Source organism: Lynx rufus, unplaced genomic scaffold (genome assembly GCF_022079265.1).
Source record: "Lynx rufus isolate CCGP_SWC_20201006 ecotype Redwood Valley unplaced genomic scaffold, mLynRuf1.p SCAF_30, whole genome shotgun sequence".
NCBI classification, from domain to species: Eukaryota; Metazoa; Chordata; class Mammalia; order Carnivora; family Felidae; genus Lynx; species Lynx rufus.
The window spans coordinates 1,633,335-1,656,608 of NW_025814846.1; the positions used below are offsets into that span (position 1 = coordinate 1,633,335).

A 23,274-nucleotide genomic window follows, 5' to 3' on the forward strand; every position below is an offset into this window, starting at 1 on the left:
ACCCAGGCACCCCTCCACTTACAGGAATTTAAAAAATTTTACATATATATAAGGATATGTACTGTTACATTATAACACAATAAAACTTGGAAGCTACCTAGTGTGCATCAGCAAGGAACTAGTTAAGTTACAATGCATTAATTCATTGAAATATGTATAGAGCCAGTAAAAAAAAAATGAGAATTATATGTGCCAAGAGGTGATATGGAAAGATCTCCAAGATATACTATTGAGTAGGAACAAAACCCCCAAGGTGCAGAACATTTGTGTGAAAGTGCAAAAGAGGATGTATTTATACATTATTTATTTTCTGGGAAAATATATAGCAAACTTAACCTCTGGGTTTTCTTCTGTACTTTCAGTTGTTTTTTTCTTTTTAACCCAGATACAAACAATACTTTTTTTCATTCCTTTTATGATCATAACAGTAAAAGATTGGGGGAATTCTAACATTTAAGGGATAGAGGAGGAAGACTCAGCACAAAAGAGAAAGAATGAAGATACAAGACAGTGATGGTGGAAGGAGGGAGGAAAGCACTTTGCAGGAACAGTCAACAATGCCAAATGCTGCCTTAGGGAGTCAAGTTAAATAAGGACAGAAAAGGGTTCATTGGTTTTGTCAGTTAGTAGTTCATTGAAACTATTTCAAGAGTAGTTTTGGTCAGATGGTGGGGAGTGGAGGCCACATTGGAGTGGGTTGAGTAAATGGAGGGTGAGGAAGTGGATACAGCATTTCAGGCCAACATCTGAAGGGAATTTCTAGGATGGGCAGTTTTTGTATTTATATGCTTAAAAGAAGATTGTCAACAGGGAAAGTGAATACACTTTGTAACTACTGTTTAAATAAATCATTTGTGGGGTTCTGGGTGGCTCAGTGGGTTAAGTGTCTGACTTCAGCTCAGGTCATGATCTCATGGTCCCTGAGTTCCAGCCCCATGTCGGGCTCTGTGCTGACAACTAACTCAGCCTGGAGCCTGCTTCGGATTCTGCGTCTCCCTCTCTCTCTGCCTCTCCGCTGCTCGTACTCTGTCTCTCTCAAAAATAAATAAACATCAAAAAAAAAATTTTTTTTTTCAACGTTTATTTATTTTTGGGACAGAGAGAGACAGAGCATGAATGGGCGAGGGGCAGAGAGAGGGAGACACAGAATCGGAAACAGGCTCCAGGCTCCGAGCAATCAGCCCAGAGCCCGACGCGGGGCTCGAACTCACGGACCGCGAGATCGTGACCTGGCTGAAGTCGGACGCTTAACCGACTGCGCCACCCAGGCGCCCCAACATCAAAAAAATTTTTAAGTAAATCATTTGTGAAGGAGGGACTACTTCTCTGATTTGGTGTTCTAGTCTTTTTTCATTCAGTGCAATGTTTCCCAAACCTTAGACTTTCATGAATTTTTTCTCTATTTGTGTAATCTTGTAATGTTTAAAAACCCTCACTTTTTAAAGCTTAAATACATTTATTTTCTATATGTATTTTTAAAAAGTTTTCTTAAAAATTTTTTTTTATTTAATTTTTAAAAAAATTTACATCCAAGTTAGTTAGCATACAGTACAACAATGATTTCAGGAGTAGATTCCTTAGTGCCCCTTACCCATTTAGCCCATCCCCCCTCCCACAACCCCTCCAGCAACCCTTTGTTCTCCATATTTAAGAGTCTCTTATGTTTTGTCCCCCTCCCTGTTTTTATATTGTTTGCTTCCCTTCCCTTATGTTCATCTGTTTTGTATCTTAAAGTCCTCATATGAGGGAAGTCATATATTTGTCTTTCTATGACTGAGTAATTTCACTTAGCATAATACTCTCTAGTTCCAACCACGTAGTTGCAAATGGCAAAAAAAAATTTTAATGTTTATTCTTGAGAGACAGCATGCGTGCGAGTGAGAGAGGGAGACAATCTGAAGCAGGCTCCAGGCTCTGAGCCGTCAGCACAGAGCCCACTGCGGGGCTTAAACCCACGAACCGCGACATCATGACCTGAGCCAAAGTCAGACGCTTAACCGACTGAGTCACCCTGGCCCCTAAACATTTTATTTATTTAAGTAATCTCTTCACCAAACGTGGGGCTTGAACTCATGACCCCAAGACCAAGAGTCGCATGTTCTTCTAACTGAGCTAGCCGGGCACCCCAATACACTGATTTTAAAAGGAAAACATTTTACCACTATCATACATGGAAAGCAAGGTATTTTCCTAATACATATAAGGATGTCCAAATAAATATCCAACTATTAAAAAATGTTTGGCTCCATACAAAATAATCCTTATCTGCCATTAAGCTTTCCATGGTTTTAGTTATTGCTGGTCTGGAAGCAAATGGTCTTCTTGATGTATAGTCAGAAGGTCAATAGTATCCTAATGCTGCATCACAATGCCTATGTCATTTACCTCACTTCATCTTATCATGGAACCATTTTATCATCTCACATCATCACAAGAAGAAGGGTGGGTACAGTACAAGATATTGTGAAAGAGACCACATTCACATAACTTATATTGTTATAATTATTCTATTTTATTAATATTTATTGTTTATCTCTTATTGTGCCTAATTTATAAATTAAACTTTATCATAGGTGTGTATGTATAGGAAAAAACAGTATATATAGTGTTCAAGACTATCTGGGAGGCATTTACTGGGGGTCTTGGAAGATATCCCCTGTGGATTAAGGGGGACGGACTATCATAACCACACTTTAGAAATAGTTAGGCTGTTGGGGGCGCCTGGGTGGTCAGTCTGTTAAGCGTCCGACTTTGGCTCAGGTCATGATCCCGTGGTTTGTGGGTTCGAGCCCCACATCAGGCTCTGTGCTGACAGCTCAGAGCCTGGAGTCCGCTTCAGATTCCGTGTCTCCCTCTCTCTCTGCCCCTCTCCTGCTCACACTCTGTGTGTGTGTGTGTGTGTCTCTCTCTCTCTCCTTCTCTCACTCTCAAAAATAAACATTGTAAAAAGAGAAATACGTAAGCCGTCAATGAATAATCTCTGTAGGATGTTATGCTTGAAGATGAGTAGAAAATTGCTTTAGGCGTGGTCTAATGGCCCAAATATGTATAAAGACAGAGCAGGAAATAGTGAGTATCCTAAGAGAGGTATGCATGAGAGTTCACATCAGAGAGTTCTGGGAAATCTTCATGGAGGTTGAGGCTCATTGGGGCACAAAGGATAGGTAAAATATGTAATTTCAGAAATCGTGGGGAGAGTGTTTCAGGAAGAGGGAAACTTGTGCACAAAGACAAGAAACTGGGAAAGTTCATAATTCAGTTTGCCTACAGCCTAGGATTTTGCTTAGGGATAAAGTGGAAAAATAAGGCAGGAAAGACCGATTCCAGTCAGACTCTTGATGGCCATTCATTTCAGGGCTTGCAATTGAAGGGCAAGAAGTGTGTGGGTGCATGTTCTAACATGTGAAGGAAAGAGTGGTTCTGTGATTTGCTTCAATGAATTACACCTCAGTTACCCAGTCACACAGTTATACTCTAGATCTTGTCGGAATGTACACCTCTGAAATCACTAATTCAAACATCAGAAGTAACCCCACTACAATAATTCTTTGACCTCATGAATTCCTTAATTCATTCTCCTCTCCCACATACATTGTCTCTTTTTATCGGTTTCCTCCAGTCTTCACTTGCTCCCTTACCCACTTAAATTCCTGAATTTATTATCATTATGAGTCTTGCAAATATCTTCACCTCCCTAGGCGATACTCTGGAGTACTTACACCCTGCTCCCCAGAGGAATCCAAATAACACACCTGTGCAGTCCAGGATTGTTGGAGATAATCATATATTGGGCAGCTTAATGATCATCAACCTTCATTAGGTCCTCAAGACTACTGGGGAACCTTTTTTTTCTTACTTATTCCCCAGAACTCTGAAACAACTGTTTCTTACCTTATTCACATTCTTCAAATCTCTCCCTCCTACTCTCTGCTATTGACTTTGTCTCATATTTTATTGAGAAAACATATGCCCATCAGATACAAACTCCCTCATCTTCCTGTGGATTTTTTAAAATAAAAATAGCTTCTCCGGGCACCTTGCTGGCTCAATTGGTAGAACATGCGACTCTTGATTTCAGGGTCATGAGTTCGAGTCCCACTCGAACACTTGGGCATAGAGATCACTTAAAAACATTTTTAAAAATTACTCAAAAGATTATTTTTTAAAAAAGTTAAAATAGCTTCTCTTTTTTTCCCCAATGATAAAAATATATGTTCATTGTAGGAAATTGAAAACTATAAATATAAAGAAAGTAAAGATTCTCCCAGATTCCATCACTCAAAAGATAAACACTGTTAACCTTTTGGTAAATACTGTTCCAGATATTTTTGTTGAAATATTCATACAATTTTACATAAGTGTATACCTTCTCTGTAAACTTTTTCTTTCCCTTTCGTTTCTTTTTATGATTTATGCAGTTCATACCCAGGTGGAAAGCATCCCAAGAGTTTTTTAGTCACTCAAATCTATATAATTACATCTTTTTGAGCAGTTACTTACTTTTTTCTTTTTTAATCTCAATGGTAGCATATAGGCATCTCCCTAGTTTTATACCATTAGATTGTTTTCACAGAAGTGTTTTTAGAGGCTGTGTAAGTCTTCCACTGTATGGCACTAATTACCTTAAGTTGCATAACTAGTCCACATTTAACTAGATGAACATTTAAGTGGTTTACAATGCTTCAGTGAATGTTTCTGTTTATCTTTGCAAATTTTTCCAATTTCATCTTGGGGAAGATTTCTAGGAGAAGAATTGTTAGGTAATAGTACACACGTGTAAGATTTTGATATATATTGTCAAACTGCCCTCCAGAAAAGTTGCAATAATTTGTACTCCTACCAACAGTGCACAAGAGTGCCTGCTTTGTTTATATTGTTAATTTGAGGTATTGTTAATCCTCCTTTCAACCTTTGCCAATCTGATAAATGATAAAATCTTACCTTGTTTTAATTTTCACTTCTTTGATTACTAGTGAGGTTGAATATCTTTTCATATATTTATATGTTTCTACCTGTGTAAATTGTCAGATCATGTCCTTTCCTGATATATTTGCTAGAGTAATTTGTCTTTTTAATTTTAAGAGCTTTTTTAAAAGAACTCTTTTTATGTTAGATATAGCAACTCTTTATCTGTTATATATGTTGAAAAAATCTTTCTCTGGTCTGTGGTTTGTCTTTCAAGCTTGCTTCTAATGCCATTCAGAAGATTTTATTTATTTATTTTTAAAGGTTTTACTTATTTATTTTTGAGAGTGAGAGAGTGGGGGAGGGGCAGAGAGAGAGGAAGAAGAGAATCCCAAACAGGCTCTGTACCATCAGCATGTGGGGCTCGAACTCAAGAACCATGAGATCATGACCTGAGCTGAAATCAAGAGTTGCATGCTTAACAGACTGAGCCACCCAGGTGCCTCAGAAAATTTTAATTTTTATGTTGTAAAAGTTACTAGTTTTCCTTTTTGATTCTGGTTTTTGGATGATGTTTACATCTTGCCATTGTGTTTATAAAATATTCACCCATATTTTCTCTGAGAAATTTTATGATTCAATTTAATATTTGATTAATCCCATATTTGTTTTATTCATTTATTTTAATTAATTAATTTATTTTTTTAATATGAAATTTATTGTCAAATTGGTTTCCATACAACACCCAGTGCTCATCCCAACAGGTGCCCTCCTTATTTATTTATTTTTAATGTTTATTTTGAGAGAGAGAGAGAGAGAGAGAGAACACGGGGGAGGGGCAGAGAAGGAGGGAGACACAGAATCTGAAGCAGGTTCCAGGCTCTGAGCTGTTAGCAGAGAGCCCGATGCAGGGCTTGAACCCCATGAATTGTGAGATTATGACCTGAACTGAAGTTGTATGTTTAACCGACTAAGCCACCCAGGCACCCTGCCCAGTATTTATTTGGGTATATGAAGTGAGGCAGGGACCTAGTTTCCTAATATTTTATTTATTTTTGAGAGACAGAGAAGCAGAGAGAGAGAAGCAGAGAGAGAGGGAGGCACAGCTTCTGAAGCAGGCTCCAGACTCTGAGCTGTCACCTGATGCAGGGCTTGGACTCATGAACTGTGAGATCATTACCTGAGCCGAAGTCCAACACTTAACCAACTGAGCCACCCAGGCACCCCTGTTTACAGTAGTTTTAATATTTGGTAGAGCCAGCTTCTCTCCCTTACTCCATTATCACTGTCGTTTTTAGAATTTTTCTGACTATAATTGCATGTTTTTTGGGAAAGTGTTTTTGTTTTTTTTTTTAACAAGGTGTAATGCTACCTTATTAACTAATTTGTATTCTTGGTTGCTTACTCTCTTTTAACCCACTCTATTAATGAGAGTCTTAATAAGCTCTCATTAGAGTCCGAGCTGTTCACCTGTCTTATGTGCTATTTATTTCACCACTTCTGCAATAATTTGTCAAAGAGCAGGAGAATGAAATTTATGGTTTATGCTAGGGTAAGGGAAGATAAGCTACAGCCTGTTGAGTGCCATTTAATGGCATTTCACTACTCATTCTTGCACATCCTTAATATGCACCTGCTTCCTTTATTATCCCCTTTCCTCTTCTTTCTTTTACTTTTTTTTTCTGTCTCTTTTAATTCTTCTTCCTTACTTGTAACATCTACGGAGGCTATCTAGATCAAAAACAAAAACATTGGAGAAACCCATACGACGACATAAGGGGTTTCACCCTTTCTGCATATTTTTCTTTATTCACTGGCCCTTTCAATGGAGTGGTAACAGTTCAGTAAGTCCTGAATTTGGTAGCGTATTTACAACCAGTATTAATCAATAGAGCCATTTGATTCTTGTATGCCTTATATAATCTTGGATAACACAATATCCATTCTACTACAGACATTATATTTTGTAAGTAATCTGTACACCTAACACGGGGCTTGAATTCATGTCCCCAAGATCAAGAGTTGCATGCTCGGGATGCCTGGGTGGCTCAGTCAGTTAAATGTCCAACTCTTGAGGGGCACCTGGGTGGCTCAGTTGGTTGAGTGTCCGACTTTGGCTCAGGTCATGATCTCATGGCTAGTGAGTTCAAGCCCTGTGTTGGGCTCTGTGCTGACATCTCGGAGCCTGGAGTCTGCTTCAGATTCTGTGTCTCCCTCTCTTTGCCCTTCCCCTGCTTGCACTCTGTCTCTCTCTCTCTCAAAAATAATAAATAAACATCAAAAAACTTTTGAAGAAAAAAAACGTCCAACTCTTGATTTCAGCTCAGGTCATGATCTCAGGGTCGTGAGATGGAGCCCTGTGTCTGGCTCTGTGCTGACAGCAAGGAAGCTTCTTGGGATTCTCTCTCTCTCTCTCTCTCTCTCTCTCTCTCTTTCTGTGCCCCTCCCCTGCTCGTGCTTTCTCTCAAAATAAATAAATAAACATTAAAAAAATTAGAAAAAAAGAGCCACATGCTCTTCTGACTGAGCTAGCCAGGCACCCCTACTACAGACATTATTAATCACTAAGAGCTCTAAGATGTATGTGAAGGGACCACCCTGGGCTTGACAGACAAGGTCTAATTTTCTCCCTGTTCCCTGTTCATTTATGAACAAAGAAGTTATGGTAGAGCCAGGGTCCTTGGTGGGATGATGGAAGTTGGGAGCCCTTAGTTTGTCAACAGGGAAATGGGGAACAATAATGGGAACTAACATTTGCTATCATATGTTAGCCACTGTTCTAGATGCCTTGTGTATACTATTCTATTGAACGAGAATCCTAGAACTACTTTTATTTCCATTTTACAGAGGCAAAAATTGAGGCAGTGAGACTGTAAGCAGCTAGCACAGAGTATGTGGTGCATGAGGATTCAGTCAACTATGCGATACTCTACCGCCCTTTTCCACCAGACTTCTTCCCCTAATTTAGCAATCTAGGATTGTAAAATGAATACCAAATTGCAGGATGCAAAAGAAGAGGAGTAATAGTTGTACTTTCCCTGTTTTCCCTTTTTTGTTCACTGTACTATGTGATCTAGCAGAGAATTTTGAAGAGGGAAAAGAAATTATTTTTAGAAACTCCATCTTTTCCATGATAAGTAATGCCTGACTCTGAGACTGTCAGGGTCAGGAGGAAACTCTCAATGTTCCCAGAATTGAGGCCACAACCTCTTTTTTTAATTCTGCTAGCCAGCTTCACATCTGGCTTGACTGAGGTCCACAAGACTTAAAAGAGGGATATGTGAGGGAACAGACGGAAAGCTTGTTAATGTTTTGATTTTGGATTTTCCCCCCAAATTTGGAGACTTCATGCCTTAACCCTGTTGTCTCTGAATAGAGATTTCAGTAAAAGGCCACTCCTTGGTTGCAAGCATCACTCCATAGATTTAGCTGGAACCAAACATGTTTCTTTATATATTCCACTCCCATCCCTAAAACCATTTGTTTGGAAATGGATGGGACCCCTGCCCTTACTGCGAGCCTTGCAGGGGAATCATTAATTTCCCTCCGATTTGACAAAGGCATGGCAGCAGAAACATGTTTTGGAACTACAGGGTTTTTCATTCCTCTCAACTTCTGATATTTCTTCTTAATTTTTTTAAAGTTTATTATGAGACAGAGAAAGATGCAGAGAGAGAGAAAGAGGCAGAGAGAGAGGGAGAGAGAATCCCAAGCAGGCTCTGCATTATCAGGGCAGAACGTGATGGGGGGGCGGGGCTCAAACTCACCAACCATGAGATCATTAACCTGAGCTGAAACCAAGAGTCAGACACCTAACCAACTGAGCCACCCAGGCACCCATCTACTTTTGATATTTCTGACCTTTAACAATCTAAAACTAGTGGGCAACACTGTTTATCTTTCTTCCTCCCTCTCTCTTTCCCCTCCCTCCATCCCTGTCTCCTTTTTCTTTGGAAGGCTTGCTCTGCTTGCCTGCACCCCTCTCTCGATAACTGTAGTATACTTCCGGTATTGCACGACATTCCCTTACTCTCAGTGATTCTCACCCTGGCTCTCTAAACTGCAACCCCTGGACTTAAGGGCCTAGACGCTTATGACGCTTACGTTCCCCATCCTGGGTGAAGGCCAATTGGGCGTGGCATTGGTGACGTCGCAATCGGGGGAGGTGCCTTCTGAGCGTCGACTGGCACTGTGCGCAGAGTTTGTGGAGAAGAGGCTTCGGCTGTGGCGTTCTCCGCTGAGGTGCGTGATTTAGTAGGTAGAAGGGCTAACGGTGGGTCAGCCATGGGCTAGTTGAGTGGTTTATAACTAGAAGGAAGATGTGGCCCTCATTCAAACACTTTTTAGAGTAGCCCTGAGGCAGTGGTTTTGAACTACAGAGTTGCTGTAGCTGACTCTCAGGTGAAGGAAAATGGGCAAAGGCAGTTTTTTGTTTTGTTTTTTTTTTTTTTTTTTTTTTTTTTTACTTGGATGAAGTATGGGATTGGCTCGCGGCCACTGGAAGCAGTAGACAAAAGTTTGGATGTGAATGACCAAAATTCTGTTAAAGCCGGAGGGTCAGAGATTTTTGGGGGCGGGGAGCTGAAGGCGCTAGCTGGCTCTGCGAGAGCGGGAAAAAAGACAGTGAATGATTGGATACTTTGAACGTGTGGGCAGTGGAGGGGGGGGATTTTGAACCAATTAGGAGACAATGTGTATCAGCCGGACCAATCACAGGATACCCCGGGCCCTGGTTTCCTTGTCGTGGGGCAGAATTTACCCCAGGTCGGGTTCCGAGCCGCGGCCCCCATTGGACCGCCGCAGCCTGGCGCCGCGCCTGTTGGGCGTCGCGCATGTTTGGCGCTGCGGCAGCCTGGGCCTGGCCCCCCCATTAACTGGTTTTTCAGGGTTTTAAAATTTCTTCAGCATTTTACCCCTTAGGGTAACAAGTAACTGGAAAATTTGAAAAGATATTTATTGAGGATAAAGGACAGAATATTGAAAATATTTTCTTATTTCATAGGTCTGAGCCAGAGATTTAATAATGGACGAAACGGATTTTTGTTTCATGGACTTTAAAGGTATATAGCTTTAGATGGTAATGAAGAAAAATGTCACACTGTTTGTTGCCTTATCTAAGATCCTCTAAATGGATTTTGTTTCTGAATTTTATCACTTTGGTCCAAATTTTCCAAATTTAGGTCCAAAGTTTCTCATTTATGTACCGGAAAAACAACATAGATGTTTAAGACACTGGAAACCCTTTTATAAGCTGGTACAGGGAAACAATTCACAACTCATCGATTATTTTCTGACAATTTTTATGGCATGCAAAATAACAATGGTTTACTCTGAATTAGATATCAATTGTGTTGAAAGTGCATTAAAAATATTACTGCAAGATCCTGAAGTGACTTGCCATAATTAACAGTTAAAAATAAATTCTATCCTGCGTAGTTTTATTTATTTATTTTTTTCTGTGTAGTTTTAAGTTTAAGTGCATTTTATTGTATCTTAATTATTTTGAAAACTGGTAATCCATGTATGGTATTTATGGGAAATCATAATAAACAAAAGCAATTTGATTTGACCAGAACACCAGATTCCTCAATCATACCAGACATGAGAGAGTTTATGGTATTTCCTTTTTTTCTGGGAACATGATTAGACCTGTGGTGCATTCATATTCATATTATAGTGAAGTATGTTTTAACCAGCATGGCTATAAATCTATTAGGTTGATGTTTCATTAATGCTTGTCATTTATTATTATTATTTATTTATTTATTTTTAATATGAAATTTATCGTCCAGTTGGTTTCCATACAACACCCAGTGCTCATCCCAAAAGGTGCCCTCCTCAATACCCATTACCCACCCCCCATCAACCCTCAGTTTGTTCTCAGTTTTTAAGAGTCTCTTATGGTTTGGCTCTCTCCCTCTCTAACCTCTTTTTTTTTTCCTTCTCCTCCCCCATGGTCTTCTGTTAAGTTTCTCAGGATCCACATAAGAGTGAAAACATATGGTATCTGTCTTTCTCTGTATGACTTACTTCACTTAGCATAACACTCTCCAGTTCCATCCACGTTGCTACAAAGGGCCATATTTCATTCTTTCTCATTGCCACGTAGTATTCCATTGTGTATATAAACCACAATTTCTTTATCCATTCGTCAGTTGACAGACATTTAGGCTCTTTCCATAATTTGGCTATTGTTGAGAGTGCTGCTATAAACATTGGGGTACAAGTGCCCCTATGCATCAGCACTCCTGTATCCCTTGGGTAAATTCCTAGCAGTGCTATTGCTGGGTCATAGGGTAGGTCTATTTTTAATTTTTTGAGGAACCTCCACACTGTTTTCCAGAGTGGCTGCACCAATTTGCATTCCCACCAACAGTGCAAGAGGGTTTCCGTTTCTCCACATCCTCTCCAGCATCTATAGTCTCCTGATTTGTTCATTTTAGCCACTCTGACTGGTGTGAAGTGGTATCTCAGTGTGGTTTTGATTTGGATTTGTATAAGGAGCGACGTTGAGCATCTTTTCATGTGCCTGTTGGCCATCCGGATGTCTTCTTTAGAGAAGTGTCTATTCATGTCTTCTGCCTATTTCTTCACTGGATTATTTGTTTTTCGGGTGTGGAGTTTGGTGAGCTCTTTATAGATTTTGGATACTAGCTCTTTGTCCGATATGTCATTTGCAAATATCTTTTCCCATTCCGTTGGTTGCCTTTTGGTTTTGTTGATTGTTTCCTTTGCTGTGCAGAAGCTTTTTATCTTCATGAGGTCCCAATAGTTCATTTTTGCTTTAATTCCCTTGCTTTTGGAGATGTGTCAAGTAAGAAATTGCTGCTGAGGTCAGAGAGGTCTTTTCCTGCTTTCTCCTCTAGGGTTTTGATGGTTTCCTGTCTCACATTCAGGTCCTTTATCCATTTTGAGTTTGTTTTTGTGAATGGTGTAAGAAAGTGGTGTAGTTTCATCCTTCTGCATGTTGCTGTCCAGTTCTGCCAGCACCATTTGTTAAAGAGGCTGTCTTTTTTCCATTGGATGTTCTTTCCTGCTTTGTCAAAGATGAGTTGGCCATACGTTTGTGGGTCTAGTAGTTCTGGGGTTTCTATTCTATTCCATTGGTGTATGTGTCTGTTTTTGTGCCAATACCATGCTGTCTTGACGATTACAGCTTTGTAGTAGAGGCTAAAGTCTGGGATTGTGATGCCTCCTGCTTTGGTCTTCTTCTTCAAAATTACTTTGGCTATTTGGGGCCTTTAGTGGTTCCATACGAATTTTAGGATTGCTTGTTCTAGCTTTGAGAAAAATGCTGGTGCAATTTTGATTGGGATTGCATTGAATGTGTAGATAGCTTTGGGTAGTATTGACATTTTAACAATATTTATTCTTCCAATCCATGAGCACGGAATGTTTTTCCACTTCTTTGTATCTTCTTCAATTTCCTTCATAAGCTTTCTATAGTTTTCAGCCTACAGATCTTTTACATCTTTGGTTAGATTTATCCCTAGGTATTTTATGCTTCTTGGTGCAATTGTGAATGGGAACAAATACATTTTAAAGACAGAAGTGAGCATAGCTCAGGGAAACTCAACAGTATGTCTTCTAAATTATATGAGAGAGAGAATCTTAAGCAGGTTCCACTCTCAGCATGGAGCCCAATGTGGGGCTTGATTCCACAACCCTGGGATCATGACCCCAGCTGAAATTGAGTCAGATGCTCAATTAATTGACTGAGCTCTTCAGATGTTCCCATGAGTGTTATTTTAGTTTTCATTTCCCTGGTAACTAGTGAAGTTGGGTGTATTTTTATAGATTTACGGGTCATTTGTGTTTTCTCTTCTGTACACGTAATGTTTCAGTCAAATTTTGTTAAAATGAACCACAAAAGATCATGTGGCAGTTCTAGGTCATTTTCTTGTCAGGGAAAATTGATATAAAAAAAATTTTTTTTAATGTTTATTTATTTTTGAGAGAGACAGGGGCAGAGTGTGAGCGGGGGAGGGGCAGAGAAAAAGGGAGACAGAATCCAGGACAGGCTCCAGGCTCTGAGCAAGCTGTCAGCATGGAGCCTGACGTGAGGCTGGAACTCACAAACCACGAGATCATGACCTGAGCCGAAGTTGGACGCTTAACCAACTGAGCCACCAGGCATCCCAATATCCATCTTTTTGTATAAACAGTTCAGTTTCAAGACCAAGAGGAAATTTGTCTCAGTTATATACCCATTTGGGCTAAATAAGTGTAATTCCTTTTCTGTATGCTAGCTCTTCAACTATTTGAAGATATTTATGTCGCCTGGGAAGTCTTCTTCAGATTAAGCATTTTCAGTTTCTTCAGTCATTCCTCATATTCCATGGTTTCTAGTCCTTTCAATGTCTTGTGTGCTGTCCTTTGAACATGCTCTATTCTTTTCATGTTATTCCTTAAAGCATGGTACTCATAACAACACAATTCTTTTTTTTTTTTTTTTTAATTTTTTTTTTCAACGTTTATTTATTTTTGGGACAGAGAGAGACAGAGCATGAACGGGCGAGGGGCAGAGAGAGAGGGAGACACAGAATCGGAAACAGGCTCCAGGCTCTGAGCCATCAGCCCAGAGCCCGACGCGGGGCTCGAACTCACAGACCGCGAGATCGTGACCTGGCTGAAGTCGGACGCTTAACCGACTGCGCCACCCAGGCGCCCCAACAACACAATTCTTTAGGGTTTATATGATCAGCACAAAACAATCCTTTATAGATCTAGGAGTGATCATTCTGTTATATACTGATGTAGTTAAGATCAAATTTATGTTTTCCTTTTTTGGGGTGTGTGTGTGTGGCCAGTTGCACTACCCTAGTGATTCATTTTGAGCTTTTTGCCCCCAAAAGACCCTCAGTCTTTTTTTAGTACAAGCTGCTGTTAAGCTACATCTTGCCTGTCATATATTGGTACAGTTAGTTTTGAAGACTTAAATGCAGGACTATACTTTTTTTTTAGCAGGTCCCATACCTAACATGGGGCTTGAACTCATGAACCTGAGATCAAGAGTTGCTTGGTGTACTGACTGAGCCAGCCAGGCACCCCTAATAATTTTTTATCTGACATTAATCCTATTTCTACAAACTGGAGATTTCATTTTTATTGCTGATTATATCATCTATCTCAGCTTCTTCATCTAACTCATTGATAAAATTGTTAAATAGGACAGGGCTAGGAACAGAATGCTATGCCATGAAAAACCTCACTTAAGGTTGACATCAGTCTGTTACTCACACCTATTGTGTGCCTGTGCCACCTGCCTGATTTGTTCTTGTCTCCAAAGTCTAGCAGCTGTCTTATTTTATACTTGGCTTTGGCCCTAGATTTAGAATCTCTGGTTCATCTTTTCAAAGGACTCTTGGGGCTCTTTGTATATGCACTCCAGTTGCCAACTCTCCTGTTCACCATTTTCCCCCCAGTTTTACTGAGATATAATTGACATATAACATTGTGTAAGTTTAAGGTATACAGTGTGGTGTGTGTATATATATATAAATGATTACCACAATAAGGTTAGTTAACACATCCATCTTCTCTGTCCTCTCACATAGGTTACAGTGTTTCTGGGATGTGGGGAAATGGGTAAAGGTTGTCAAAGTGGACCAACCTCCTTGACCTTTGAGGCTGCCTTTTGTTTTTTGAGTTTTTTGTTTGTTTTCAGTAATCACTATACACAACATGGAGCTTAAACCCATGACTCCAAGATTAGGAGTCCGATGCTCCTCCCATTGAGCCAGCTAGGTGGCCCTGAGGCTGCTTTCCTGATGTTGAACAAAGTTTGATGCCATATTGTGCTATCCTGCTCTTGACCTATAGCTTCCAGGGATTTCAACTCTGTATAACTTTTTCTTTCTTTCTTTCCCCTGCCTCCCCTTCCTCCCTCCTTCCTTTTCCTTTCTTTTTTTTTTCTTTTCTTGTTCTTTCTTAGAAATCAGTTTTATTTAGGCATACTTTACATACAGTAGAATTCACATATTTTAAATGTACAGGTTGATGCCTTTTTTGGGCAAATGTAATCCATATAAACAACATTTGAATCAAGAAACCGAACATTCTCTGGATGCCTGGCTGGCTTATTTGGTAAGGCATGCAGCTCTAGATCTCAGGGTTGTGAGTTTGAGCCCCACATTAAGTGTGGAGCCTCCTTAAAAAAATTTTTTTTTAAGTAAAGAAAGAAACAGAACATTTTCATCTCAGAAAATTCTGTCATGCCCCTTTGTAGTCAGTCTACCCCTCCCTCCACTCTAGGCAACCACTGTTCTGATTTCTCACTGTAGATTAATTTATAAATGAAATTATACAGTATGTATCCTTTTTTTCTATGCTGTCTTTCACTAAGCATAATTGTTTTTCTTAATGTTTATTTATTTTTGAGACGGGGGAGAGGCAGAGAGAGAAGGGGACAGAAGACACCAAGTAGGCTCTGTGCTGACAGCCAACAGCCAGATGCTGGGCTCAAACTCACAAACTGAGAGATCATGACCTGAACTGAAGTCAGACATTTAACCGACTGAGCCACCCTGGTGCCTTGAAGCATAATTGTTTTGAAATTCATCCATGTTGTTGCATATATGGGTAGTTGTTTTTTTAGTCCTTTGATCTCCAAAGTTTAGTGTACCGAATGTGACTGGATGTATTTCCTTACCAGAATCAAGCTGGAAATTCTTTTTTGGTTAGCATGATACTGTCAGCTCCTGCTTCCCCCACACTCCCAGCCACTTGCCCTCCAACACTTTATATAGCTTTTTACCTCCTGTTGAGCTCAGGCTTAGATTTGCTCCAGTCCCTGAGCTGGTACTGTCCAGGGCAAAAAAAAGAATAGTAGTAAAGTGGAGTAGGGAACAGTTTGGTTTGAAGTGAGGTCATACTGGCCATCAGGTTTGAGATTTAACATGCTGGGGACATACTCGAGGCACCTGTTGAGCTTTGGAGCTAGCTGTATCATTTCTGTTTGTCATGATTTTCATGGAGTTAGCCTGCCCTGCATCCTTTTCTAGTCCTCTAGGACCAAGATGCTGCTGAGAAGTACGATACATTACTGTGAATAGTTCTCTTTGAACTGTGGTGCATGCAGTTCCACCTGACTTCTGCGTTATGAGTCACTGCTTGGATTCCCTTATACCATACCCAGTTTGTCAGTTTGGACCTCCTGGAATATTGTATAAAAAATGATTATCTTTTTGACCACGGAAAATAAGATCTACACTCTGATTTTAGTGTAAGACTAAATCTGTTTGCCTGAGTTTGCCATGCCCTTTTGACACTTTGGATATTTGGCTCTCCTCATTCAAGCCAGTCTGTGCTGGAATACCTTTTCTTAGCCCACAATGAGAATTATAGTATGGTACTCTGAATGGTATTGGCTCATTTTTTCTTTCCCTGCTGTTTTTTAGTTGTGTCAATCTTGGCATATCACTTGCTTCAGGCTTTTCCCTATAGAACTAGTATAGTTGAAAGTATAGGATTTCAAATGAGAAAGCCTGAGTTCAAATCCTAGTTTGCTACTTTTTCTTTGTATCACCTTTGAGAAGTCACTGCACTTTTTAAATTTCAGTTTCTGCATCTTATAAAATAAAAAATGCTCCCTTGCAGAGTAGATTGATGAGTAAATGAGAATGCAGGTGAAAAAGCTTTGAGACTGTAAAGCACTATGCAAATGTTAATTTTATTGTCATTTTTGTTTTTTTCTCACTAAAGAGGTTGCAGATAATCATTGTGACTCGGAGTAAAATCTTGAATTGACCCTGGCAGGTCTTTGAGCTGCTTTGGCTTTCAAATGACTGGTTGAGCTGTGATGGAGGCCATAGGGAGAGACTTGGCAGGACTTTTGATAGATTTTTTCCATGTTGTAATGAAACCTTCCTTTCTCAAGGATAGGGAAAATGCTTATTTTATATTATTCCATACCTAGAATGCTGTCTACCAAATCAGAATTAATTGGTACTGATTAACATGGCTATCTCAATAGAGTGACCCCATCAGGATGAATCTCATTTAAATTAAATTGACTGAAGTCATGCTGTAAATCATAGTTTATTTCAGCAGCTAGGAAGATAATTTAATTATTTTCTTTCAAAATGTACAATCTTACTTGATAAAACGTTAATACAGCGTGTTGTCTTCAGATCTCGGGAATAGGCTGTATTTATAGAAGCTCTTTTCTGAGCTTCTCCCAGAAGTGTCTCCTTCATAATGTAAGTCAACCATTCAGCTCTGTGATCTCTACTACTTACCTAGCTTTGCTGACTGCATTTTATCATAAAGCACTGCAGTGCTGTCATTGCCTCAGCTGGTGTCAATCAAGTTGCTCAACTGAATGACATTGAAAATATGTTTTGAAAGTACCAGGATTATACTGACAATGAATTCTATAAAACATTAAGAGAACATCCACAAGTCAGAATTAATGTCTTTACAATCTCATGTATTATGTAACCACAAGTTATAATTAGTATTCTACTAAAATATATTTGAATTTTTTTAAAAAGGAGCTCAAATTAAAAATTTACATTGGGTTTTTGTTTTCTTTCCAAAAACATTTCAAGAATCTGTTTTTAAATAATATTTGGATATTTAAAAACATTTTTAAACTTTCTTATTTTTTATTGAGGTATAATCGACATACAACATTCTATTAATTTCAGGTCTACAGCATAATGATTTGGTAATTGTACATATTGTGAAATAATGACTACAACAAGTCTAGTTAACATCTGTCACCATGAATAGTTACAAAGTTGTTTTTTTTGTGATGAGAACTTTAAAAAAATTTTTCATGTTTATTTTTTGAGAGAGAGAAAGAGAGAGAAAGACAGCATGAGCAGGTGAGGGGTAGAGAGGGAGACAGAATCCGAAGCAGGCTCCAGGCTCTGTGCTGTCAGCACAGAACTCAATGTGGGGCTCGAACTCAAGGACCACGAGATTATAACCCGAGCTCGGTGCTCAACTGGCTGAGCCACCCATGTGCCCCTGTTGTGATGAGAACTTTTAAGATTTACTCTTTTAGCAACTTTCAAATACACAATACAGTATCATTAGCTATTGTTGCCATGCTGTACATTACATCCCCATGACTTACTTTATAACTAGAAGTTTGTACCTTTGACTCCCTTCCCCCATTTTGCACCCCCCACTGCCAGCAACCACCAGTCTGTTCTCTGTATCTATGAGCTTGTCTTTTTTTTAAGATTCCACATATAAGTGAGATTATATAATATATGTTTTTCTCTATTTGACTTATTTCACTTAGCATAATGCCCTCAAGGTCCATCTACGTTGTCACAGATTGCAAGATTTCATTCAGATAAAAAGATTTCATTCTTTTATGGCTGAATAATATTCCATTGTATGTATTCTGCAAATTTTTTTTTTTAATTTTTTTTTTCAATGTTTATTTATTCTTGGGACAGAGAGAGACAGAGCATGAATGGGGGAGGGGCAGAGAGAGAGGGAGACACAGAATCGGAACCAGGCTCCAGGCTCTGAGCCATCAGCCCAGAGCCCAACGCGGGGCTCGAACTCACGGACCGCGAGATCGTGACCTGGCTGAAGTCGGACGCTTAACCGACTGCGTCACCCAGGCACCCCTGTATTCTGCAAATTTTTATCTATTCATCTGTTGATGTTCACTTAGGTTGTTTCCATATTTTGGTTATTATTGTAAATAATACTGCCATGAATGTGGGGGAGCATATATTTTTTCAAGTTACTGTTTTCATTTTCTCTGAATAAATACCCACAAGTAGAATTGCTGGATCATATGGTATGTCTATTTTTAATTTTTTGAGAAACTTCCATACTGTTTTACGTAGTGGCTACACCAGTTTACATTCCCACCAACAGTGTGCAGGGGTTCCTTTTTCTTCACATCCTCGCCAACACTTATTTCTTGTCTGTTTGGTATTAGCCATTCTAACAGGTGTGAGGTGCTATCTCATTGTGATTTTGATTTTCATTTCCCTGATGATTAGTGATGTTGAACATCTTTTCAGGTACTTATTGGCTTTCTGTATGTCTTCTTTAGAAAAATTGTCTATTCAGATCTTCTGCCCATTTTTAAAGTGGGTTTGTTTTTTGTTTTTTTGTTTTTTTTTTTTTTTTTTGCTTTTTTTATTAAGTAATCTGCATCCCACATGGGACTTGAGCTCACAACCCTGAGATCAAGAGTTGCATGCTTTACTAACTGAGCCAGCTGGGTACCTCTTTGCTTTATGAAGTCTTAATATGAATCTATTTTCTGGTGCTTAACTGAAAGTTTTTAATTTAGCAGATTTATTATTGTAGCATGTTAAAAATTCTTTCAAAATGTGCTCTTATAGTATTGTTAAGAATATTAACATTCTTGCTAGTTGATGCTCAGAAATGTAAGAAATTAGAGACGTATAGAGGTTATGGAGACTTCTATTACATGAGTTTGGAAAAACCTCAATTTGATGAGATGAAGGGCATTAATTATGATTTTACATCATGCTTGGGTTTTAAGGAATTCATGTGGAATCTGGAACTTAGATTGTTTAGAAAATGGTGACATCACTTGTACAGATTCAATAACTGGTTAATGTTGTTGGTAATTGGGCATGTCATTTTTTTTTCTCACAAAGTAAGGTCAAGACTTCAGTGCCAGCACGAGTTAGTTATGTCTGTCTAATGCTTAAAAATATTAATAAGTATTTCAATTTTAATGGGTATTCTCAGTCTCCCTTCAGAATTTCTACATTTTCTAGTTTTGAAGACATTGTTAATTTAAATCTTTCAGTTTTAAGATGACTTATTTGTGAAGTCAAGGCATTTTACTTTCTGACAATGAGTGATGATTAAGTTATTAAACAAGTGACTCTCAGGGAATGCAAATTTTATTTGAAATTGTACTCTACCCTTACCTAAAAGAAACTTTATCTCCAGTTTGGTTTTACTCTAATGATAATTCAAGTTTCTTCATGCTATATTTATTTTACCAAAGATCTAAGAACAGATTTAAAAATGATTTTCTACTTTTTCCCAATGGTGATTGTTCACAGCACTTGTATCATCCATTGTTATTTCAGAAATTGTTGAAAACCTGATTGTAAGAGATAATTCACCTAGCATACCTGAGGCAATTGAAAGACTCTTCAATGACATAGCAAATATCAACAGGGATTCTATGGCTGAAATACAGGATGCTCAGGTTGGTATAAAAATAATTTTGTTTATGAAAAATTTTTGAAAGATTTTATTTTTAAGGAATCTCTACACTCAATGTGGGGCTTGAACTCATAACCCCAAGACAGGAGTCACATGCTCCACTGACTGAGCCAGCCAGGTGCCTCTGATAAGTTTTGATGATTCACCATTTTAATTATATAAAAAAATAGCTGTTGTGATTAACAATTATAAATACATAGAAATCTGTCTTTGGATTTTCAAGCCTAATGGCTTAAAAACAACTAAAGCAAAGAATAAATTATACAAAATGGCATAATTAATTGCTCAATTATGTGAAATTTAACGAATATAGAAGTTCAAAGAAGGGAGAGATCAATATAGACTATAGTGGTTGCTGAAAGCTTCATGTGTGAGACTGAACTGGATTTGAGTTACATAAAGACAAGGGGAGGAGGTATATTAGGTAAAGCCAGCAGTATGAATAAAAGTGCATAGATATAAATAAACAAGTTGTGTTCATGGGACAGTCACATAATGTGACTACGTTTTTGGGAGGCAAGGTAGAATGGGATTAGATTATGAGGGGCCTGTAAATGACCCACAATAGTCACATAAGCATAAAACATGCAAGAAAATCCATGTCATTGGAGGTGGATGGTATTTTAACTGGCTAAGAAAATGTTTTTCTTGTCCAGGTTGAAGAAATGGCAGTAAACCTATGGAACTGGGCAGTTACCAAGAGAGTAGGTTCAGTTATAAGTGAAGAGCAGAAAGCTAAATGTATGTATACATTCATTTTACAAGGAATATTTTTATTATACATTAGGTTGTGTTCCTGCAGTTTAAATAATATTTTGACTAGTTCATAAATGGGTATTTATTAAAAGAAAAATAAACAAAATGATCTATACATAGAAGTTTCTTTTTTTTTTTTCAACGTTTATTTATTTTTGGGACAGAGAGAGACAGAGCATGAACGGGGGAGGGGCAGAGAGAGAGGGAGACACAGAATCGGAAACAGGCTCCAGGCTCTGAGCCATCCGCCCAGAGCCCGACGCGGGGCTCGAACTCACGGACCGCGAGATCATGACCTGGCTGAAGTCGGACGTTTAACAGACTGCGCCACCCAGGCGCCCCTATACATAGAAGTTTCTTAAGCAAACATCTTGAATTTTGTGATTTTTCAGAGGTTAGCTCCTGATTAATAAAAGTTTAACAGCATCACTGCTTCTTTATCTATTCATCAGTTGATGTACATTTGGGCTCTTTCCATAATTTGGCTGTTGTTGATAATGCTGCTATAAACATCAGGGTGTGTATAAAGAAGCTGTGGTGTATATATACAATGGAATATTACTCAGCTATCAAAAAGAATGAAATCTTGCTATTTGCAATGACATGGATGGAGCTAGAGGGTATTATGCTAAGCGAAATAGAGGAAGACAAGCACCATATGATTTCACTTATATGTGGAATTTAAGAAACAAAACAGTGAACATACAGGAAAGAAGAAAAAGAAGCAAACCATAAGAGACTCTTAAATTGGAGGACAAACTGAGGGGTGATGGAAGGAAGTGGGTGAAGGATGAGCTAAATGGGTGATGGGTATTAAGGAGGGCACTTGTTATGATGAGCACTGGGTGTTGTATGTAAGTGATGAATCACTGAATTCTACTTCTGGAACCAACATTGCACTGTATGTTAACTAACTAGAATTTATTTTTATTTTATTATTTTTAAAAAGTGTTTATTTTTGAGAGAGAGAGAGTATGAACCAGGGGAGGGGCAGAGGGAGAGAGAGAGAATCCTAAGCAGGCTCTGCACTGTCAGCACAGAGCCTGATGCAGGGCTCCAGTTCACAAACTTTGAGATCCTGACCTGAGCCGAAATCAAGAGTCGGAGGCTTGACTGACTGAGCCACCCAGACACCCCAAATAAAAATTTGGAACAAAAAAAATTAAGTGGGAAAAGTGGAGATTACAAATACACATCCACAGAGTGAGTAAAGAGTAAAAGAAAATATATTAATTTATGAATGCAGTTTAACACACACACAAATACACACAAATAAAAGCATCACCTCAAGAAATTGTCTGGTGGTGAAAAACAAAGATGATTAAAGGATGGGAAAATGAGAACTTGACACGTTAAAGGACACATGGATTATCTTTCCTGGAGAAGAGATGATCAGAATCTTCAGGATTCTGAAGGGCTCTCAAATAGCAGTTTCCTTTCTCCATTAATAATAGAATGAGAAATGTTGCTATGTGAGAGATTTAGATTTAAAAATTGGTAAAGAATAGTTTCCTCATGAGGTGGGTTGATGGACTTTGGACTGAGTTACTTGAGAACAATTATAGGAGTTTTTTCTACCTGTGAGAGCAAACTAAAAGAACAACAACAAAACAAAACCCCCAAACCAAACTCATGTGCTTGGATGCATTAAATGTGGTCCACTGTCTGGCAGAATTCTAGTGCTTTAGCTAAATGGCTGGGTTAGTGTGCTGACAGTTTCTCATTTCCAACAGTGATAGTGACAGTTAATGCATTTGTGGAAAGTATATTGCTCCATTATAAAGGATACATCGAGGCAACAAGCCAAAACGTGAATCTCTGGCCTGCTTGGCTTTCTGAAGACAAATGAATTTTGTCTATATGCAGCAAGTGGAATTCATTGCTAAGTATTTATGTTTATGAATATAAACCAAACTGTATACAATTTCATTGTAGGTCTAGGGTAATTAATTAGTGGTTAATACAGTCAATAATATACTTACTCAGTCTATTCCTCTGTTAGGATGCTTAGAGAATAGGTCTACTTCTGTAACTGTCGGATAAATATGGATATCATTACTCCTAGGAGTCTTGGGTCTTGTAGTTATGGGGAGAGAAGAGTTAGAAGTTTATCTGTTGAAGAAACATAGTACATAGTTGAACTGTGTGATATTAAAATGCATTAATTCTAAACTCCTACAATTCTGCCTATCAAGGAACATTGTTGTAGCTATTTTTCACTACTTGTCAAATAGAGATTTGGTAGATGGATCTCTCCCAGAGAGGGAAAATAATTGAGAGATCAGGTTCCTTGAGAATACCAAAGAATTAGTAAACTTTCGAAAAATAAAGGAAACATTTTCAAAACTGGAAATGTAAGACAATGTAAATGCATGATTAGGAATTAATTTGATGAAAGTTTTTTTCAGAAACCACTTTATTAAA

The 23,274-nt window shown here is 38.5% G+C and overlaps 1 protein-coding gene across 1 annotated transcript in view; it reads left to right on the plus strand.

The window, feature by feature from the left end:
• The first annotated feature begins 9,928 nt into the window (after window positions 1-9,928).
• TEX11 (testis expressed 11) overlaps window positions 9,929-23,274 on the plus strand; it is a 237,625-nt gene continuing 224,279 nt past the window's right edge. Inside the window, exons 1-3 of the mRNA XM_047092484.1 lie at window positions 9,929-9,965; window positions 19,956-20,077; window positions 20,751-20,835. Coding sequence (XP_046948440.1) covers window positions 9,929-9,965; window positions 19,956-20,077; window positions 20,751-20,835 — 244 coding nt within the window. The remainder of the gene's footprint in view (window positions 9,966-19,955; window positions 20,078-20,750; window positions 20,836-23,274) is intronic.